Source organism: Haemorhous mexicanus, chromosome 2 (assembly GCF_027477595.1).
Source record: "Haemorhous mexicanus isolate bHaeMex1 chromosome 2, bHaeMex1.pri, whole genome shotgun sequence".
Taxonomy (NCBI): Eukaryota; Metazoa; Chordata; class Aves; order Passeriformes; family Fringillidae; genus Haemorhous; species Haemorhous mexicanus.
In genome coordinates, this window is record NC_082342.1 from 104,679,660 (window position 1) to 104,703,142 (window position 23,483).

General features: G+C 40.0%; 1 protein-coding gene across 2 annotated transcripts in view; it reads left to right on the plus strand.

Annotated features, from left to right (window-relative positions):
• Positions 1-23,483, plus strand: part of GLRA2 (glycine receptor alpha 2) — a 123,243-nt gene that overhangs the window by 19,458 nt on the left and 80,302 nt on the right. The window contains exons 3-4 of one of the 2 annotated variants that reach the window (XM_059840394.1): positions 6,207-6,274; positions 13,149-13,372. In XM_059840394.1, the coding sequence (XP_059696377.1) occupies positions 6,207-6,274; positions 13,149-13,372 (292 nt within the window). Of the gene's footprint in view, positions 1-6,206; positions 6,275-6,370; positions 6,439-13,148; positions 13,373-23,483 lie in introns of both variants that reach the window. The other variant, XM_059840395.1, reaches the window with a different exon arrangement.

Here is a 23,483-nt window from a genome sequence, read left to right on the forward strand (position 1 = left end):
ACTTGAGGATGTAGATATGATTAGCTGCAGTTAGGATCATCTCCAGTGAAAGAGTATGAGTAAATCTTCACAAGAGTGTACCAAATGAAGCAAGATCTGTGACCGTGGGCTATCAATACTGAAGAATATTTAGCAGAGGCTGGAGTTAAGAGCTAGATTGGGCTCAAATGTATTCTTCCCAGCACTCATCATTCCATATGGGGACTGTCGTGGTTTGAGAGGAAGTGAGTTTTTGGGGATGCTGCGGTCAAACCAATAGGTGCTCAGATTTGAATATTGGCACCTGGTGTATGGATATGCCTCTGAGAACACAGGAGGGTTAAAAGCTGAGAACTCCCAGGGGGAACCTCTCTTGGTTGCGGTTCATGAAAGAGAACAGAGCTCCCCTGCCCGGCTCCAGGCTGGGCGGGGGAGGGAGCCATGCGGCCGGAGGAGGTAGGCCGGGCCTGGGACAGAGAAGGGAGGTGAAGGCCCCTGCAGAATGGAAGGGTGGAGGAACCCTGAGAGGATTATTCGGGCAGCCCCCCAGGGGAGAGAGAGAGAGAGAGGGAGAGAGAGAGAGAGAGCTGGTGTCTGTGCCTGTGCCACCTTGAAATCTGATAGCACGGCCGGGTGTGAAGGAGAAGGGGGGGTTGTGGTGAGGTGCCCGGCAGGTCAGCGTAGGAGTTCTGGACAGGCAGAGCCTGAGACTTTTAACCCTTTTCTTGGATGATGGAAACCTTACAAATGCTGATTCCTCCTGGGGTTGAATGAGGAGATAGAGATGAGAGAAGAGGAAATGGGCCATGAGAGAAGTTGAGAAGAATCCTAGGTGGGAGGAAGTGATGGAGTAGTCTTTGGCTGCACTTTTCTTGTATGGCCATGGACAGAACCATTTTTCCTGTGACACAGAGACTGCATTTAGAGGGGAGGCAATGGCTTAGAGCCAAGAGAGTGCAGTGATGTGATGTGAAGGAGTGTGTGAACAGAGAGGACGGGTGAGGAGGGTGGTGCCCTCCATCTTTAGTGAAAGAGATGATCTCTGTCCTCGAGACACCTCGGCCCCAGGAGGTGAAATTTGGGCGGTACAGGTGTCCCAAAAGTGAGAGACTGTGCTCTTTTCAGAACTGGGCAAAGCTCCCTTAAAAGGAAAACCCTAGAAGCAGCTCTGGTCCATGCACAGTGGTGAGAGCACTGGGCATGGAAGGAAGAGGTCATGATGGCAAAATGATCTCCGGGCGGTGCCACGTGTGACATGGAAACACAAGAGGTTTCAACTGTGTTTCCTGGGGAAGCCTATGGCACAAGAGGGACTCCTCTCTCCTTGATGAACTGGGAATTGATTATCTAAAGGGTAGTGATGGACTGAGAGTTGATGATCTGAGGGGTCGATATATTGGAAATTTGGTGGGGGGAGGAGGAATGTTTTGGAAGGTTTTCATTCTGAGTTCTGTGTGTTTCTCTTTATATATAATTGTAGGTTGATAAAGTTTTTCCCCTTTTATTCCTAAGCTGGAGCCTGCTTTGCTCTATTTCTGATCACATCTCACAGCAGACACCAGGGAGAAGGTATTTTCATGGGGGCACTGGCATTGCGCCAGGGTCAAACCATGACAGGGACTGTTCCACACATTGGGATGGATTCACCTGCTCTGGCAGCTGATAAGGAAAAGATTCATTCTCTAGCCAGATGGCAATAAGATCACAGACACCTTGGGTACAGGAGTTTTGAGGCAACATGCCACAGCACATTCAGGGAAATATTCTGTGTATTCCGGTTTCTTGTAAGTAAGGTGAGCAGATGAGTGCCAGGGACTTTCTGTAAGAGTTCAGTGCCCCAAAGTCACAGGAGGTGTGTGACACATTCTAATGTCAGGGTTTTTCAAGAAGGCAGTGTATCAGAGAGCCCTGCTGACTGGTACAAGCAGCAGCCCCAGCCCCTCTGGGGAAGCAGAGGAAAGGGAGCTGCAGGGAACAGAAGCAACATCTGAGCTGTTTATCAGAATACCAGACATGTACTTTCTGGTTGATTTGAGCATTAGCTGCATGGTTTGGGCTTGGTTTGGTGGTTTTTTTTGCCTGAGTCCTTTTGAGAAACATTTTCATTATGACTCAAAGAACACTTTGATTATCTTGAATGTGCCTGAAATGCGCCTGGATTGTTGCATTGGAAGTGACAAAAGGAAAACTAGGGGGAGAAAAGGATTTAGTTATAAAGTATACTTTGATTAATTTTTTGTAGGTAATGTCAACTCTTTTTAGATTTAAGGCAGTAAAGTCAAATTAATTATTTCCTTTGCCTTTGAAGATTTTTAGATTGTGTCTGAAACCTTGGCTATGCTTCATGGAAGTTTGCTGCTTTCATTTAATTGAACTATTAGATTAGAAAAATCTCATAGGATGAAGTGTGTTTTAGTTTACCATTCCCCCTTGTCCTACTGCAGAATGCCCCCACCGAAAAATTTGTTCCCATCTTTCTTACAGAGCTGCTTTAAGTATTGAAAAGTCACAATAGGATGTCTCTGGGACCTTCTCTTCTCCAGGCTGAACAAATTTTACACACCTTTCCAGTTCCCAGATATTGTGGGTGACTGCATCAAAGGCCTCGCAGAAGTCCAGATAAATGACATCAGTAGCCTTGCCTTGACCACTGATGTAGTCACTCTACCATAGAAGGCCACTACATTGGTCAGGCAAGATGTGTCCTTGTTGAAGCTGTGCTGACTGTCCCAAATCACCTCCCAGTCCTCCATGTGCCTTAGCACAGCTCCTAGGAGGATCTGTTCTGTGATCTTCACAAGCACAGAGGTCAGGCTAACAGGTCAGTAGTTCCCAAGGTCCCCTTTTCTCCCATTTTAAAAATGGGTGCAATCCTTCCCTTTTGCCAGTCACCAAGAGCTTCACCTGATTCCCATGGCTTTTCAAATATCATGGAAATGAATTTGATAATTACATCAGTAAATTCCCTCAAGACTGGGATGCACCTAATCAGGTCCATAGACTTATTTATATTCAAGTTCCTCAGGTGAGGAAAAAACCTGATCTCTCTGGTTTTTTACTGAGTTTACTGAGTTCTTATAGTTCTAAGGGTGTTACACTTCTACCAGCAGAAGGAAAGTTAAAGACTTAATTATAATTAAGTACAGAAATGGAGGAAGGTATTTGATGTATTGTAAAATACAATGCTCTGGCATGTACCTACTCCTGCACATCTGGACTGCAGTCTGTGATGTGGCAGCATATTTCCTAACATACATAAGCCATGTTTTCCTAACACAGTTAAGCATGTGTACTATGTTCTGCTGGCACTTAGGAGCTGGAACTGTGATGCTCACATATGATGACCTTTGCAAGACAACAGCTGTGAGCCTCCTTCTCCACAGTTTTACCATCAAAAATGGTCTTTAGGGACCCATGCCACTGAGACCTGTAAAAGAGTCCGAATCAGTCCAAAAAAGTGATGAAGAACTAGGCTACAGAGCACTTAGGCAAACTGGACACAGACAAGTCCATGAGACCTCATAGGAAACACCCACAAGTGCTTAGCATAGTTGTGGAAGCTGGGTGGTTGCATTCTTAACTATCTTTAAAAGGTCATGGCAACTGGTGAAGGCTCCTAATCATGTAGGGAGAAAAATGTCACTCCTATCTCTAAGACAAGCAGGAGAATATAGGAGTTGCAGGCTGGCCAGCCTTACCTGGAAGCCTAGAGCAAATCCTCTTGAAGCCATTTCCAAACATGAAGGACAGGAAGATGACTGGTTGTAGTCAACATGGATTTCTGAATGGGAGATCATTCCTTGGAGTGCTAATAGCCTTCTACGTCAACTTGAAAGGCTTAATGAATCAGGGCAGAGCAGTGTATATCTCAACTTCAGCAAGGCATTTGTTAGTGTCTCTTAAAGCATGGAACAAATTATTGGAACAGACCAGCTAAATGGGCATGGAAAACTGACTGAATTGCAGTGCTCAGAGGGTTGTGATCAGCAGCACAAAGTCCAGCTGGTGGCCAGTCACTACTGTTGTACCAAGGGCACAGGTACTGGGTCAGTACTCTTTAACATCTTCATTAATTACCTGGATGATGGGACATGTTGCACCCTCAACTAATTTGCAGGAGATAGAAGACTGGGAGGAATGGTTGGTGCCCTAGAGAGTTTCCTGATATTCAGAGGGACCAGGAAAAGCTGCAGAGATGGGCCAACAGGACCTCACTGTGTTCAGGAAAGGGAATGCAGTCCTGCAACTTGGAAGGAACAATCTGGGAGATGCCCAGCTGGAATGCAGATTTGCAGAAAAGGCCGTGGGGTGCCTGGTGGATGCCAAGCTGAACATGAGCCAGCAACGTGCCCCTGTTGCAAAGGGAGCCAATGGACTCTTGGGCTGCATTAGGCAGAGCATGGCCAGCAGGTTAAGGGATAGGATCCTTTGCTCTGCTCAGAACTGGTGAGGTATACCTGGAGTGCTGGGCCCAGCTCTGGGCTCCCCAGTATGAGAGGAACATGGAATTATTGCTATGGGTCCAGCAAAATGTTATGAAGGTGGTTAAGAGACTGGAGGATCTGTCATACAAGGAGAGGTTGAGATTGCTGAGGCCACTAAGCCTGCGGAAAAATGGTTCTGGGGAATCTGAGCTGTGTGCATGAATAACTGATGAGTTGTAAGTAAAGAAAAGGTAGCCAGATGCTTTTCAATGGTGCCTAGTTACAGGAAGAGAGGCAGTGGACACAAACTGAAACCAACGAAATTCCACTTAAGCATAAGAGAAGCATTTTGCTGTGAGGGTGACTGCACACTGGCATAGGTTGGCTAGAGGATCTGTGGCGTGTCCATCTCTGGATACATTCAGAGTCTGACGTGGCACAGTCCTTCTCTAGCTGATCCTGCTCTGGGACAAGATGGATTTCGGGGACTGGGTGATCTCCAGAGGTTCCTTCCAGCTTCAATGATACAGTGACTCAGTATGTCTGGATGTAGAGAAACACGTTGTTCAAGATGCCTGGCTAGTAGAAATACCATCAATTCAAAGGAACAAAAATGATAACATGGAGGGAAAGTAGCAGGCTATTTGGCTTGGTTTGGGCTTGGTATTGGAAATGAAAACACATTTGCAAAATAAAAAGGAAGTGTTTTAAAAAAAATTATTGTAAAAAAACTGAGTTGAACAACACACCTCATTGGAATTTAACAGCCTCAAAACACGTTACTGTTGTGGTTTTTATTCCCAAAACCAACATGATTGCTTCCTTTAAGGTGGGTAGCCTAGCACTCAGGAAGCTGACAATGGACTCATTAGTTTATTCCATTTTACAAAAAAGAAAGTAATAATGTTTCCATCTTTTGTAAATAAATTTCAGACCTGAATTATAAACCAAATGGGGATATTTATATTCTCTGCACTGACATTTTTTCATTTATAAGGAACATGATGTGATTAAAAATAGTAATGGCAAAAGAAAGAAGAAAGTACTTGATACTCAATGCTTGTACCAATTTCTGTGTCACTGAAATTCAGGCCTTTAGCATGAATCCATTTTGATTCTGTTGAGAACCCCTGTTTATTTTGTCACACCTAAAAAATCAAGAAGGCTAATAGGCAACTAATTAAATATTAAGTCCCCATTCATTCTGCCACACATCAGTGAGTGCTGAATAACAGCAAAGGTGGGGGGAGGGAAGAGAATACAAATAGCTGTTTCATGAAAGCTATCTGTTCAAGCCAGAACAGATATTGCTAAAATATTTGGTTATGGCAAGCCAGACACTTCCAGATCAGGTGCAGGAAGAGCTGCTTGTGGACTGGAGTCAATGTGAAAAGTTTCCCTTGCTGGGAATTTCAGTGGCAAACATTTGCCTGAGTAGAGTAAATGTGGAGAGATAACCTTTTAAGTTCTGGATGAAGGGAGAAGGAAGAGAGTAGTGGTTGCAGTGCTAAAGTTTATTCTGCACTGGTACTGTGGGTAAGAAAAAAGCCCTCACTCAACTCTCTTGTCAATCTCTAAATGCAAAGATGTAGTTCTGTGTGTTTATATAATAACTTCCAATGAAACTAGGTTAAATAAATTAGTGTTGATAATGCTTCTCTTTTAATCAAAATTTACGTGAGCTGTTTGGGAAAACTCACTTTCTGCTTGTTTTCAGCCACATCTGTACCAGATTGTACGGAGGCTGAGGGATCTGTACTTTTGTTTCAATGTGTATTGCAACATTTTTATTGCATTCCACAGGTCCTCCAGTAAACGTTACTTGCAATATTTTTATCAACAGTTTTGGATCAGTCACAGAAACCACAATGGTAAGTGCTATGATGCCATTGGCAAGAGAACAACAATACTTAATATATGTCATGAACACAACCTGTCAATTTTTCTATTTATTGTTCAACTTGCAGGTCCTCCTGTAAATGTTACCTGCAACATATTTATCAACAGCTTTGGTTCAATAGCAGAAACTACAATGGTGAGTGGGACTGATCATTGAAGCCATCTTGTGAAGGAGTGGGATATGATGTAGAATAGAGATGCTCAGGATGTGGGAACATTTATTGTTATCAAGCTACTAAAAACCTATTAAAAACCTGAGTAATAATAATGTAAAATAAAATAAAATAAATATAAAATAAATAAATAAATAAATAAATAAATATATTTATATATATATTTATATATTTTTATATATATGTGTATGCAATTAAACTCACCTATCAAGTCTAAACACACCTACATAGGGACTGCACCACAGTCTGTAGTGACTGTGATAGCAGCAAACATAGGTGTGTGCAAACTGCTTTCTCAGGTTTCATTAGCTCTGAAGAGGCAGAGGAATAGGCTGGAGCTCAGCTGTGGGTTTCTCTGCCAAGTGCTCCATATTTGAGTGTGCTTTACACCACATGCTGAATCACCTGCTGCTGCACAAAATGGTCTTGTTTAACTGAGATACATCTCTGTGAATTGCAGCCACATCAGTCACAGAAGGAAGTGTAAAACTTGAGTCAGATGACTAGATCATGTGGGTATAAGACTTAGGTATTTTGAGGTTAAATTAGTACTAGGAAATGATGGGATTCCACCTGACTGAAATTTGTATTTTGACTAATGCAAAGAACAAAGTCAAAAAAAGGTCATATTTTCATTTAAAAAATTGCAAAATATAGTATAAACAAAATCAAGCAAAGAAAAAATTAAAATTTTCATCCAACTTTTTAAAAAAATCTTTTAGTATAGAAGTCTATCAGTTTATTATTTTTTTCAATATTTGCTAAGAAAAAAAAAGCCAAAACTTTTCTGATTCCATTTATAAAGATGATGAGTTTTTAAAATCTTTTTCAAAAGGGAATATAAAAGATCTGCTTTTTATTCAAGCCTACATACTCCTGACTATGTGGGTTAATCCACAGAGATATTTTTTGACAAATTTATCATAGTAATGTGATAAACCCATACTAATTATTAGGTGCTCATATCCATGGTACTTTTGAAGAAATTGCAGTGTGTTTTCACAGGTCTGTTTTTCAGAGATTCCTACACAGCATCCAGGTTCTTCTGGATTTGCTGAAGCCAGAGGCAATAAAGGTGCTTGGCTTCCTGTAGGACTGAAAACTTGGTAATTAATCATGAGCTTGCTGCCCACTTGAAGTAAATCAAAAAACCAGCTTTTTTGTGAGATGGAATAGATACTGCCTTGCAGACCTTTCATTATAAAGGAAGAGAAGATCTTTTGCCTGACTTATGTATTTTGTTTAATATTAATTTGGATTCAATTGTAATTCATTCCATCATTTTAGTAAGTGGCAATTAAAGAATGTAGCAACACAAAGCTTCTGCTCCAAAACAATTTTATTTAAAAAACCCACCCTGTTACTTAATGTTTCCTAGAGATAAAAGGCAAGTTATTGCTAGGCCAGGTTGCTTTCTTTAACCATGTGGGAAAAACTTTGCTATAAATGACAAGCTGTAACATACAGAGCTATAAAACAAACAGATAAGTTAATGCTTCAGACTATGTATCTGTAATATTTAAAAAAAAAACTTAAAAGAAAACTAAAATAAATTTTAAAATGACAGGGAAATAAACATATCAGGATGTAACATAATTATCAACAGACCCAATTTTCATTATTTTGGAAAACATTAATTGTTTTCCTGTGTTATAAGGACTCTGAGAAGATAGCTGTGAATGTAGCATTTTTACCCAGCTGCGTCTGTTGATTCCAGTGTGTAGAGACATCAGCATAGCATTAAGTAGCAAACACCCTGCACGTCACTAGCTTTACAAGATGGCATTCAATGAAAATATTTGCACGACCCAATGCTGATTGCATTAATTAGACTCCTTCATTGCTTTGATTAAATCCCCTCATTGCATTTTACCTTCTATCAAATATGTTAATGTGTACCTTTCCAATGCTCATTAACACATTTTGCTGAAAACAGCCAAACATTCAAGTAGATAAAAACAAAGACTATTGGCTTTCTTATTTTGCTTTGGTCATTATATCTGCTGAAAGTGTGGAAAGATTCTCTAAGATGCTGTTCACTTATTTGATATTGATTTTCTTAATGTTGTCACTTCTTTAATGACTATTGTGACTAGTTTTAGGAGTCTGCTCTGAGAGGCAGACATCAATTGCTGTTCCAACTACTTTGCCTTTCTGAAACAGATATAATTGTGTGGTAAAATTGTTGGCATCCCTTGTGATAAATAACAAGTTTGTTTGACTCCTAGGAATCATTTTTCCCTTTAAAATGCTCTTGATGGTTTTGACATAAAACTAAATGATTCATTTAAATGCCTGGATTGCAAATTCAATGGAGACACTCCTGCCTCAGAGGAGAGGAATGCTTAGTGAAACCATGTGCATACACTGAAGGGACATTATCAGAATATAACTTGGACCATCTACTGCAGTTCATTGGGAAACTGGAAGATGAAAACTTGCTCAGGGAAGCTTTCAGGAGAAGAAATTAACATGGCAAACGGGATTACAGTCCCAGACCTACTAAATTCAGTAGCATTATCAGGAATAGTTTCTGTCCTCTGATTAAGACACACAGTACAGGATAAAATTCCTCCCTGTGTGAAAGGCCAGCACGACTCCAATGTCCAGCACACTCTTCTAAAAATGAAAACCTTACATTAAGAAATAAACCTGGGATTTTATTCTGATTCAGATGGATGAATTCCATACATTCTTCACAAGTTTTATTCCCAAAGATCTAGAGAAACAAAATGCAGATGTAACTATCTTTCTGCTCTATAATGCACATATGGGACAGTATCCCAATAGATTATTTTTCCTGCAAAAGAAATGTTTTTCTTCCTTATCAAATGATATATATTATACCAAAATAAAAAGGGTAAAGAAAGGCCAGGGTCAAGAGTATATAGTTGAAAATTTTCTTTGATTTGTCTTTAATTTAAGCCCTAACTTGAAAAGAAAGGGGAAAAGTTTTTTCTGAATAACTTCACTGGATAAAGCAGTTATGAGAGTAAACTCTGTATCTATTTTTGGAAGTATTTACACATGCAGTATTCAGCAGAAAATTCACTGTACAGCATGACTGCAGTTGAGTATCACAGATGAGTAATCTACATCAGCCTGGGCAGCATCCCAAAGAATTCAGATGTTCAGTGTTCCTAATGACCAGGATTTTTTAGCTATCAGCTGTAGGAGAAGTTAAGAGTGGTTTGTACATTGACAAGCTAATTGTTAATTATAGAAATGCCTAACTGTGAGGACATTCTTATTGTTGCTGTGCCCTATAATCAATGACTGACACTATGCAGGAGGTTCTCTGTTAGGGTAAGCGATCCTAACTCCAGTTGTGTTTTGAGTACTCATATTAGCAGAAAAAAATTGCCATTTCTTAATTTTAAAAGCTTTGCTGTGGCTAGCTGTATGATACTATCTCCCATTTAAAGGGGAAAAAACCCCATAATTACAAATAAGCTTATTAGATCCTGATAAATTCACATTTATACTTTTAACTAAATAAAAGACTCCCACTGAAGCCATTGGGGACACACTGCATGCTTATACCCATAGGCAGCCAAGTGCTTTTCTGTTAGCATGGCCTTAGAATAGGTCATCCAACCACTGCTTTTCAGTTAGCATTTATCTTTAGGATTTAGAGAGAGAGATAGAGTAGTCTTTTTGGAAAACCCTGCCTATTCATGGAAGGCCAGCTAAGTCTGCTGTTTGTTTCAGACTCCTAACTCAAATCCTGGGCAATCACTGCTGTTGGAGGGGAAACTGGGAGGAAAGCTCAGACCTAAGACAAGTGCTGGCTCAGAGACAGAAAGTAGCACTGAGCAGGGCAGGGGGCTCCCCTGCACTCCTCCTGCCACAGCAGTGCCCGAGGCCAAAGGGATCCAGAGCTTTGCTGTGTGAATCTGGATTTAGATTTGCAGAAAAGTGATATCTATCTACATTCCTATAATACAGACTAAGTATATCTGTGGATCAAGTCCCTAAATCTTCAGATAGAGCTACTAAATCTAATCAGATTAATATTCTTTCAGTATGTTTGTATTGCTGCGAGCTTATGGCTTGAGAACAGAGGAAAACTGTTTATCTGAGTTGCCTTGAGCTATTGCTGACACTGGTAGTGCATCTGAGATTGAATCTTCATGTCCACACTCCTTGTTCAGAGTGGTGGTGCTGTCAGAAGGAATTTGCAGACTAGGTGTACTTGTGGTTGGGTAGGAGTGCTTTACTACAGCACACCCACTCCTACCCTCAGGACCTTGCCACATACACACTGCAGTGTGCCTCAACTCCATGTTGTTCTACTATTCTCGAGGGAATTTTCCTTCAAAACAGTTACAGTGGTAGCTCAGGGAAACTAAATTCAAAATTCTGCACATGGTTAGGTCTGACTGTGTAAACACACATCCCTCTCTACAGCTTATACAGCAAGCATAGGAGGAGTAAATAATGCTGTTCTTGTGATTTGCATGTTATATTTACATTTTAATTTCTCATTAAAATATCTACACATATATATGCAAAGCCTATCAGATGTAAACAAAGGTTTCAGTTCTGTTTTGCTTCTAACAACAAAGCTTGCAGAGGGAAAGCATTTCTATGTGTATTGGTGTGATGACTGATAAATTTATGAAGGGACATGTTGAAAAATATAGGGTAATCTTATTGTCACTATTTATGATTTTGGTATAATATATATTATCCTATGCAATCTCTTCTATGAATAAAGATTTTCCAGACTGTTTTTTATTAGCTAAGTCACCAAGCACTGAAGTTCTTCAAAGCAATTTTTTAGATATTTCTATATAATTTACTGATCTAACTTATTTATAATTTCTATGTCATGGGGAAAAAATCCCTCTGTTTTCCCAAGACTTCATTATATATCACATCACAGTGAAGAATTAAAGCCAGTCTTACAACTAGTTGTAGCAATTTTATTCTACCAGCAGTTTCTTGTGCCTTCTTTTCTGCAGAATTCGAATCAGTGCATTCCTGGATTTATAGCTAAAGCTGTCCTGTATAAACTCTGAGACTCATATATACTTAAAGATAAATATAAGCTTAAAGACACATTATAAACATAAGAAACTCTCAGTTTCTAAGACCAAGAATTGAGGGATAGTATGATTATGGATGGTGTATCCTCACAAGATGTGATGACATTTTATAAGCTCAGAACTGCAAGTAGCTATTAGATATTTAAATGTCTGAAACAAGAACACCATAAAAGGTACAATGACTTGTGAAAAACAGATACAGGCTTTTGTAAATATCTTTAATAAATGCTATTCTTGAGACCTCTCAGGTGTGTCTTGCTCTGATTAGTCAACATTCCTGTTTGGAATCACATCTACCCAAGAGCAAAATGAAAATGAAAAACAAAAAGAAGAAAAGTTATTCGCCTACTGAGATTGTAAAGCATCTTCCCATTGGGTTCAAAATCTGCATCAGTTTGGATGTCAGAAATATTCTGTCAGGGCAGCAGCACACCTCAATAGCACCCCGTGGAGCAAAGGGGGTGAAAACTGAGGCTTGGAGGGGCTTGTTCCTAGAGTCTGCATATTGGGCAAGCTGCTTTCTGCAGCTCTGATCACAGGGAGAATATTTATCTACATTTCAAGGGTGATAACTTCTTTTCTATGCAGTTCAGGTACCTGACTAAAACCCGGCCAGCTCATACATTTTCCAAGTCAAAAGCACAGTGTTGCCATTTTAATGTGCAGCTGAAAATCCTAAATGTTAGTGCTTTGTAGTTTCAGCAGAATTATTTGATAAAGCATTCCTTCAGATAATAAAATCAATACAAATAATTTTAAGATAATATTAGAGGAAGAGTTGATGGTATTTCTAAGAGAGTGTTCAAACAAATTAAAAATGATAATTTCAGAGAGATGAAGATCTTATTTGCTGACTTTGGAAACCTGGGCTTAGGAGAGTAAACATTTGTTTCTTTCCACTCCCTGCAGAGAGTTTAGGAACTGAAATCTTTTTTTTACTCCCCTTTAATAACCAGTTCTTGACACAATGTTAATGTTGGTTCTAAATGAACCTCTAAGTAATTGCTGCCTTTCCCAGTTGTGACTAGCAGGCCACCACGCAGAAGAATACAATCAGGCCAATTTTAATGGAATGCAGACAGGGAGGAATAAATGAAGGAACATACACAGAAATCATACAGTAAATAGGAAAAGGAAACAAGTAGTGAATAATAAGCAGTGATTTAATCTATACAATTTTGGCTTCACAGGAATTAAAAACTATTCATGAGTTCATTAGACATAAATGACTTACATATTGGAATAAATTTATTTAAATTGGTAATTTTGTAGCCTCTTTGATGACACTGTATATATTAAGCTGCAATGCTTTTTGAATTTATGTCTCTCTCTAAGGTAATCCACAACATTTGAAATAGGGTTACATTTAATTGTGGAGATTGCAGTTAATATTTTTCTCATCACTGAAGGAATTTTGATTTGGAAAATGTACCAGTTCTGTTTGTTTGGTTCAATGAAGCAGTTTGACAACTTTATTTTCAAATGACAGCTCTGATGTTCAAAGGATAACGCAAATGTTTGCTGCAATGCTGGTACTGCAGTGTATCTAAGAACATAAAGCAAGCTAAAGTGGGCTTCCAGTTCTGGTGGCTTAGTAACCTGTTTACATGACATTTCTGTAGGACTACAGAGTGAACATTTTTTTGAGGCAGCAGTGGAATGATTCACGTCTGGCTTACAGCGAATATCCCGATGATTCCCTGGATTTGGATCCCTCTATGTTGGATTCTATTTGGAAGCCAGATTTATTCTTTGCCAATGAGAAGGGAGCAAATTTCCATGATGTCACAACAGACAACAAGTTGCTGAGGATTTCTAAAACTGGAAAGGTGTTGTACAGTATCAGGTAAACCAGTTAATTTTATTTTTTTCTCTTCATCCCTTTCTTTCCCTCTCTGTTTTTCTGGATGCAAGGTAGATGTCTGATTTCTTGTTGTCCCATGTGTAGAACTAAAATGAGACTTACTAATACCAGGGTGGAATGAAAATTTGCCTACATTTCTTTGCTAACATTTTACTTTTTGCAAAATAGTCTCTAAGGGGCACAGTGGTACTTCTTGGTCTTGTTGAAAACTTGAGGCTGTCGAGAACTTTTATGGTATGTTTCAGTAGTTCCCATTAGCATTGGCTCAAGTCACTCCTCTCGCAGTGAGGAAATCATCACTTCAGTTGTCTGTGGATTACAATTTAAAAGTAAAGGGGAATATTAATTTAAATGACTGCTCAACACTTTAAGTAAAAACATACTTGAAATGCAATAAATTTGACATGCAAGTCACTGGTTAATTGGATGTATCTATTCACATAAAAAAAACTATGGAAAGCCTTTGTTTTTAGTACTAAGAGCTCTGAAGTGTGTGTCATGTGACTAGCTTTAGCTGAATTAATAAACACTGACAAAATATGATTTGATATGATCTGATGAAACAGGACATAAGCAGGAAACCAAAATTGCCTTCCACAGGTATAAATAGCAACAAACAACCTGCAGTATTCATTTGACATTCAGTTTACTGTGAGACATTAATTGCTTAACAGAGGTAGCCAAAGATGCAAAATATTCTATCATTGCTCCTAGGATTGTTTAAAATGAAGCAATAACTGGAGTTTTTTTTCTTCCTGAGGATGCTTCTTGATTTTTTTTCCTTTCTTGCATTGTGGAAAGTAAATATGATAGTATTTGTTTAACAGGTTGTTTAGTGAATTTGCTCACCTGTAAAGCAGATTAGTTTAGAAGGAAGTTATTTCTGATGGGGTATTGTGGTTTTGAGTGCATTTTCATTAAGGAATTGCTATTGTTCCAAGCTTGGCATAGCAGTGCTCTTTCGGATGTTAAATAAATAAATATTAGCATGGAACTTCATCCACTTACATAATTCCTGGGGAAATTCCTTGATAAGAGCCCACTAATATTTGGACAGATGAAGCGGGGTTACCGAGCAGGGTTTCAAGTTGCTCTACCTGAAGGGTTTGAGAGAAATAATAGGATACAAGGATGGTTCCAGCACTAGCAGAGTGATAAATATGCTGTCACTTACAAATATTTCCTGTTTCACCCTGAGAAGGAAATGAATGCATCTGTTTGTTTGAATGACATCAGACACCATCTTATTGGAGGAAACAGTGCAGTTGGGTGCTGCTCTGAATGCAGATGGATAGTTTTCCTGACATTTACTCAGGCAGCAAAAGTGATATTTTGAGCTGCCATATCACATTTGTAAAATTCCTACACCTAAATGCAAATTAACTTGAAGCAGAGTAAGCAGAATTCTAAGAGAGCGTTGAGCAAAGCTCATCACTTCTCACTTGTATCACACCACAGTAACAGAGTAACCCAGCATATCCAACGTGGCATAGAATTTTTTAACACTTTCTGCAAACTTGAAATCAGGAGCAGTTAGAAATACTTGCCTTCACTCTCTAAATACTGGGCTACAGACTTCTATTTCATGTCAGCTGCTTGTAATTGTGCTATGCAGAAACAAACAAGAATATTTTAGTGATTTGTTTCAGTACATTGGGGATGTTCACTACTGCACCAATAGCACTTTGCCTGTCATTGCGATATTTAACATTTAGCATTTAGTGTGCTTTAAATGCTTAAAGCATTTCACAAATGCCTCTGGGATGTAGCAGGTAGGCTGCTTAGTCATATTTTCAAATTTAACAAAATCAAGATCAAATTAATTTTGCATAAATACAAACTGTTCTTTGCACAGAGTGAGTTTGGAAGTGCTCCTGGTAATTAATGGGCAAGAAGCAAGGTGTGTGTTTTATATGGCAGTGGTATCCCTCTTCCCTATATACTGCACCGAAACCATGAAATGCACCATGCAGGAGGCTGAGCTGGCTTATGCTGTTAATGGTCTCAGAGGCCAAACCTGCCCTTTCTGAACAGAACTTGGAAAGTCACCTGAGGCAACAGCTTCTGGTCCATATTTTACTAAAATGAGACCTTTGGTGCAGGGTATGGGTGCTCAGAAAAATCATGAAAAGGTGAGCGAGGGTCTGGGCCATATATCATCTCCTCTGCAGTGCTTGGCTAGGGGAATTGTCTCACCTTGTGGTAAGCATGAGGCTCTTCATCCTCCTCTTGTATAGCTGAAAAGAAAAGAAACAAGCCTAACACAGCACAGAAGAGGCATAATGTAGATTTCCATCAGAGTTTACCTTATAATAATCATGATGCTCATACTTGAAGATTCCTACAACTATATTTAATTCCCTGGAAGTTGTTACACAAAATAAAAATTTGTTGATGGTTGATGTACCCACCTCTGAATCATAACTTTAGAAATATAACCCCATTTTTATATGTTTGCTGCATGCTCAGATGATTACCTTGATACCTTTTTTGATCTCAAATAGCATGCTGTGTACAGCCTTGTAGGCTCTACAGCTGGGTAACTGGTCTGCACCTTTGGGTGCTGCAGTGAAAACCAGAGCCTTGTGGAGGGAACCCAGAACTACTTAATATTGCAAATAGATGCTATTGCCACTGGAGATGTAGCAACAGCTCTCAGAGGCACATGCATTTTGAGAAGTCTGCAATTACAGCAAAGAACTTCACTTTAGTCAAGATCAGTCTCAGTTCCACTCATATACACCAACAGAAAAACTGTTAAATAGATGTAACTTTTATTTTAAAGCACTCTGTAGAGAGCAGTCAACAAGAAATATTTGTAATAACAGTGTTGAATAAATTAGTTTGTGTTTATATTGTGTGCTGAAAAACCAGTAAGAGTTCAAACCATAACCTACACAGTTTCACCCCCTAGATACTTGTGACTCATCTGCTTCCAATCCTTGACTGATTTCTGCATGGATTGGATTTTGGAGGGGGTTCTGCCCTTGGAAATTGTTGCAGCATTGTGTGATGGTACCAAGAGTTCTGCTCCAGGCACTCACATTCTGTGTGACTCCTGCATTTTGCATTGCACACCCCACTGCACGGACTTTATGTTCCAGGGATAAGGATCCTGTCTTCTCTGCTCCCTGAGGACACCTGGGACATCAGGAAAATGCTAAATAAACTCACAGAAGGCTTTATATTCTCTCTGAGCCACCCATTTGTGCTACCTGATTCCCACAAACCCATTTCAGGCTGCCAGCCAGCTCAGAATATTAGCATCTGCCTAAAAGCTTATTTTAGCAAAATGATAGAAAGTGGTTTTATTTAAGGCTTGTGGGGTTTTTTTTCTGCATTAATTGCCTCCTTCTCTTTTTAATATTTTCAGTGCATCTCAGCCATATGAAATTGATTCAGAAGGTGATATAATTCAACCATAATATTGATCCACAGCATTGAATCTAGAATGTATTGGTCAGGAAGGTAAAAGCATTGCAAATTTATATATATGTGTGTATATATATATATATATATATATATATATATATTTTTTTTTTTTTTTTTTTTTTAACTTGCTGCTCCAGAAAACTCTCAGTTGAGCTTTGCTCTGAGTTGTAGTGCCAGTGTATTTATCCAGAAATAGTCACAAAGCAGATTACTACATATTTTTTTAAAGGAGGAGATTTTAGAATGTGTTGCATGATTTTTTTAACAAGAGAGACACTTGGAATTCTAGGCAGGAGATCTGTGCAAATTCACAAATTACATTGCTTTCCCTATTTTTGCTATTCCTGTTCAAAGAGCAATTAATTACCTAGGAAGATTTTCCTCAAGTCTTTCAAAATGTCTGTTTTTCTGTCTTTCTTTTTCTTCCCAGTGCCAGAACTGTTAGTTATGTAGACCATTAGTTCCTTGTGGTTTCAACTATCGACCTAGCTTTAATTGCAAATGGCTGGGGGCAGAGTGCCTGTTTGAAGGCACTTCTGTGCTGTGGGGCACTGGAAACAGAGAAGGCTCCAGCTGTTGGATTGCTCTGTTTGTGTAGCTGCTCTGGGAATGGTTACCAGCCCTCCATTCCACAACAAGTAGCTGACAGGCTAGTAGGTACATCCCACCAGTGGGAGCTGGTACCTCCCAAAGCCCTCACCTGCTTATGCAAGCCAAGAGAAGTCTCTGTGAAGCAGTACAGCTATTTGCAACACTGCCTCCCATGCCAGCTGCCTTGCTCAGGAGTTTCCAAAATCAACTCTTCCTGGCGTGGCCAAGCACTGAGGGACAGAGCTCTGAGTCAACTCTCTCCTGCACCCCCATGAGCCCACACAGGTCTAGGTGTTAGATCAGGAGTTATGACTGCCATGTCCATCATGTAAATCATCAGAAGTAATCCATGACACTTTTATAACCCAGTTTTTCTGACAGAAATTCTGTGTTTTGTAGTCTCCTCTGTACTCATGTTTTTTGCCTTCTGGAAAAGAAAAGCAGGTTAAGGAAATACACTGCTGATCCCTCTTCAACAGACTGCTCATGGCAAAAAGTTCACTATCCTGCTGAAATATATTGCTTTTAAATAAGATGCAGTCTGGGATCTTTTTGCATGGCTGCTATAGAATGTGTTGTCATGTAGCAGTAAAGTCAGGTGTAGCTTTTCTAAAACAATTTTGGGGTACAGACTTTATCAGCTAAACGATATTGAGGCTCCATTTATACCCATTATGTGTAAATCATCCATGTCCCAGCACAGTCTGGCCTAGCACAGTGGTAGAAAATGTTATGTTCTACAGCCCTGTGTGCATTCTGTGCTTTAATTTGATGACTTCAATTTTATTTTACAATCTATTGTTGGGATTTAAGAGGATTTGGACTTGACTAGCAGCATTGTCTTTCCATGTGACAGATTGGCAGAGGTGGGATCTCAGAGACGTTTATCATGATTGACATGTCTGTTTGCTTATTAAACTGCCACCTCACACAAACATATCTATTACATCAGGTCCTATCAGAATAACACTGGTATTGACAAGGTGGTGATTTTCCCTTGGAAGTGAATGTCAATAATCACAGGGACATTTTCACTGAGAATTATTTCTTTCTTGCACTGGCAAAATGGTACACTGCCCCATTTTAACTGCCCTGACTTTACAAAAGCACAAAATTTCTTCACATACATATGTCAAAGTAGATTTTCTATATTTAAACCAAATCAAAACACTGAAGAATAGTCAATGGAAATGCTAACTGAAACAGAACATCCAAAACATTTTGGTGTTTGACAGCTCATATGTACTGTGGGCTGAGGCCTCATAGAGCTACAATCATTAAACTTTATTATGCTGCACAATGTTACTGGGACATGGACACTTCCCAAATTGTGGCTGTATGCTATGTGAATCCACTGAATTTGACAAATTTGTCTTCCCATAAGCATGACTACAATAATAACAATGGTTTCAGAAGCTAAAATACTGCAGCCTTTTGTGGGACAAGCAGCCATTCTCATTACAGCTGAACCCAATGTCCTTGGATTATCAGTAGCTCTCTGGTTTTCACCCTGCTTTTCTCTTTCCTTTTGGCCCTTACTCCTGCCTCTCCTTCTAGCCCCACTCCAGCCCCTTCCTTTTGGGGCCTTGTCAGTAAATGAACTCAGATTGTTCTCATCCTTTGGGGTTGTTTCCAAATACTCTCTTTAATGAATCACCCATTCCCTTCTTTCTCATTCCCTCTCAATCTACAAATTCAGTCTAAGGATCTAGCCCCAGGTTTCCAATACCCTTATTTTCCTGTTGGATCTAAAATACTTGCTTTGCATAGCAAATAATAAAATCTACTAAATAAATAATAAAACTTATGTGGGTACTTTGTTATGCATCTAACATAGCTATTGTGAAAACCCCATTGATACACTGCTTAAGAAAAGAATAATTTACATTTTAATGACACAAAACTAGTTGCTTTTCCCTTCATAAGGCATTTAAAGCAAAGCAGGGCTATGGGCATTATATCTGATCATGCACTGCCTCACTTCTTCCTCTAAGGGCAGGCACATCCCCAGATGAGGCAGGAGAGCAGAGGAGTAAATACAAACACAAGAGGGGAGCTGCTTAGACCAAGGGACAATGCTGCCAGCAGAACAAATGGCTCTGAACTGGTCATAAGTAAGCTCAGAGAGGAAGTTACAAAATTTACAGCCATATACACCTTGAATTCCTGCAACAATACTCCAACAGAAATAGGGACACACACTCTAGATACCATGACATGAACTTAGATCATTTTTGAAAGGGTTGAGAGGATGTGACTCTGGGTGATAGCAAATGATCAGACTTGATGGCATGAAATGTCACTTCTACAGCCCTGTATTGCAGTGTCTCAATTAAAAGGGAAGACTTTATTCTAAGTAAAAAAGTGAGAAATGCTGCTGGAGACCAATTTGTACAGATGAAGTTGATCTTGGCTGGCAGGATCAAAAATACTGGCAGGTGGCTACTTCTGGATATCTGTGCTAATGGGATGGTTGCACCACCAATAGATGTCTGTGTACCACCCTCCTTATGGCTGTTGGCAATGCCTGCCCTCGACTGCTGGTGATCAATCACTTCATTTAACCAGCTAAAGGTTAGGTGTAAAATGATGCAGGTGAAGGAACCCTTCCTAAAAGGTACAAAAAAACATGTTTTCCTAGAACATGGTCGCAGGGATAAAGATCTTTTGCCAATTGGATTGAAATATATGGCTTAGAACAGAGATGTCATCATGCCAGGAGGAAAGCAACACCATACCAAACACACACTGCAGGAAAACTAAGATAGAAAATAACAGCCAAAAAAAAGAAAAGGTGAAATATTGTTCCTCATGTAAAGGAAACAGGTGCTTGCAGAATTTAACTGTTACATACAATCACACTTGAATTTAATTTCATAGATTTGTTTGAGCAATAATTGGAAAATCATTTACTGGCAGCTCATGTGCTGGCATTGTGTATCTGCAGACAGTGACTGCATTACAATGAGAAGAGGGATGCCTGAAATGAGAACTCCACCACCCTGCTCTGTGCCAGCTCCTGTGTTGTTAAGCAGTACATGAAGCAAGGCAAAGCACTGGAGGGAGAGAGGACATGCTCAGAAACAGCAGTACTGAAACTCTAGCCTGTAACGCACATTTTGCCTCAGCAGTGAGGGTTCCACATCTCCTCTAAGCTCAACTTCAGCCCATTCCCACCTGGCAGAAATGAGGCTGCAGAACATGACAATTATTAGAGAGGGATTCCAGGACTCCTCAAAAACAAGGAAAAAAACCAGTCAGTTTGACTGTTCTATTTAACTGGACAAAGCCTGTAGACTGTGAAAATTACCAGAACTGGCATTCAAAATGATGAGTCAGGTCCCTGACAAAATAATGAGATGGACTACAAAATGAAAAGACATTTAAAAGAAGCATGCCACTGGGAATTTTTTTTTCTGCCTTCTGATAAGTGATCAGTGTGTGTGCCCTTCTTTCAGGCACCCAAGAGAGGGGGCTGGGAGGAATATAAAGAGATTTTAGATTCTCCTCCCTGTTTCAGTGTCACTAGCCTGAATGGCATTTGCTCCTGTGTCATGCAAAGCTGTCATGGTTGCTGTGCAACTTCATCTCCCCTGCCAGTTTAATTGGGAACTTTATCTGCTTGTACTTCAGTAATATTTTAATGTTATTTCAGCAGCTAGAAGGATCAGGAGTTTAATCTTTCAAAGAAAAAAAGTACCACTAAAATATCTTTAACTTTATTGTCAGCTTGGAGCTTTAAGAAAAATACCAGAAACCTTGCAATTTACAATAGCATCTTTAGATTTAACAATGCTGGAAAAAAGAAATCCCACTTGTCTCACTAAATCCAACACTGAGGGGTTTGCACAGGTATTAGTTTTGTGATAAAAATGGCACGTAGCCAATGCTACCAGTGATCATGCATGTGCTATTTATGTTCTGGTATTTGCAGCATAAAATCCTAGATTGTGAAATCTCTTGTCCCAGCAGCTGAGGTGCAGATGGGCGTCGTGTGAAAGAATGAAGGGATAAGAATAGAAACAAAATTTTATTTTTAACATGGTGCCTACTCATGGTGAGGCATTTATTGCTTTTCACGCTAGTGAGGAGATAATCTTGGGGGTTTTTTGCAGACAGAAGGGATTTATACCCTTATCTACAGGACTTTTTAAATTCCCAACAGTATTTCTATACATAACAGGACTGATCCTAGTTATTTATCATTACAAAAAACTCTGTGAGGAGGCTGCTGTTCTGTAGCCCACTCATAACCAGCCTTTCTTGCAGAATAACTAATGAAAAGAATACTCCCCTGTCATGATATACCACATATTATGATCCCCAGGGCCCTTCTCTTGTGGAACCAGTGTCCTCCTCTGGGATGAGATGTCACTGAGATCAAGGGAAGTTTTGGGTGTCTTGCAAGACATCAGGCTAAGGAGTGATAGTTCCTTGTAAAGGAGTGGGTTACAATACAGTTCAGTGGTTGCTGCAGACAAGGCAATACATCAAATCTCAGTTAAAACTATATATTCTCCTAAATTTATTTTTTAAAAAATCCTGGATTATGTAATGTGTAAACACAATTCCCTAAGTGTTCAACAAAATACTTGCAGTTTATTACTTCAGATTTGTGTTGCAGACCATTCACAAGCAGTCTGTCTGTAAAGTTCTCTGAAGTGTTTCTGTTGCATTGTGAGATTACCAGAGAAATGGTGTGATGGTTGGGAGCCCCAGCATTCAAAACTCTCCAGTGAAATAATGAGATTGGAAATCTTCTTGAGAATAATCTATTTACAAACATTTTATTTCTATTGATTTTTTAAAAAAAATTTAAAATTCAAGATCCTTATCCTCTACTGATGGCCTTGCTTTGGGGGTTAGCTGTCAAAGGCAGACTGGCCTCACAGCTCAATACCCTGAAAGCAGGTGGGAGTGGCATTTGACAGGAATTGGTAAACAGGAGAAGGAGGGGGGAATGGTGTGAGGGTAGACCAGGAGGCAAAGGAAAATGTCTGGGCTCTGTGTTATGTAGGTATCCCTGAGAGATTTGTAGGGTAGATGGGCAGGCATAGGAGGATATGGGGAAAATGTCTCTGGTCTGGAGAAAGAGCAGGATAAAGGCAGGAACGGGATAAAGGCAGGAAACACAGTATCTCAGCCCCAGTGCTGAGCCCAGGACTTGGCTGCGCTGCACACAAACACCTCTGAGCCCCTTGGCTGCAGGTGTGTGCCCCAGCCCAGTGCCTTTCCCTCGGGGGGGGGGGCGATGCAGCGGCTGCGTTCCGGGCAGCAGCGGTGCCCGCCCAGTTCTGCTGCTGGCACATCTGGGGCCATGGCAGCTCTCACCGGGGGAAACACTGACATTGCAAAGCATGTTCAGGTGTGAAAGATAACCAGCAGGAGGGTTTCTGATTAAGCAGTCAGACTATTCATTTTTTTTTCCTGTGAGATGCCTTATTTTGACTTCTGTGACAGTGGCCACAGCCTAGAGGACCTTGCCTTCTTGCCTGCAGAAACTGGGGAATGCAGACCTCTGAGTGATGCTGTAAGTGGCTTCCTGGGATCACCAGAAATTTAAAAATTTTGAGTGGGGCTGGGAAGAGGGACTGGCCCAAAATCCAAGTCTGAGTGATATCTCAGCACTTTATAGTGAAACTAGGGGATGAAAGAGGAGAGTTTGAATGAAATGCTGAGTGAAGAAATCCCAGCAGTGCCTGCTGCACTTTGAAGGCATTCAAGGTGTCAGGAAGAGGGTCCAAAACATAATACAGAGAATGCTAGCCTGGAGTACTTGGATTATAGCCTTGTCTGTGCCACAGTGCTGCTCAGTGACATTATTTATTTATTTATTATTTTTGTCACAGTGGCATCTAATTGTTCATTCTTTGTTTTCTGGCTCTGATTCTGTATTTTGTTCTGTTCATACTCTTATTTGCATTATTCCAGGGTTTGATTCTTCCTTGGCTGTGGGTTGAGTGAGGGAGCAGGGAGGGAAAGAAGAGAGCAGCTTTTCCTCTTCTCTCAGGCAGCTTGCAGTCCCTGGCACATTGCCTGGTGTGCTGAGGCACTGGAGACGTGACTCCCT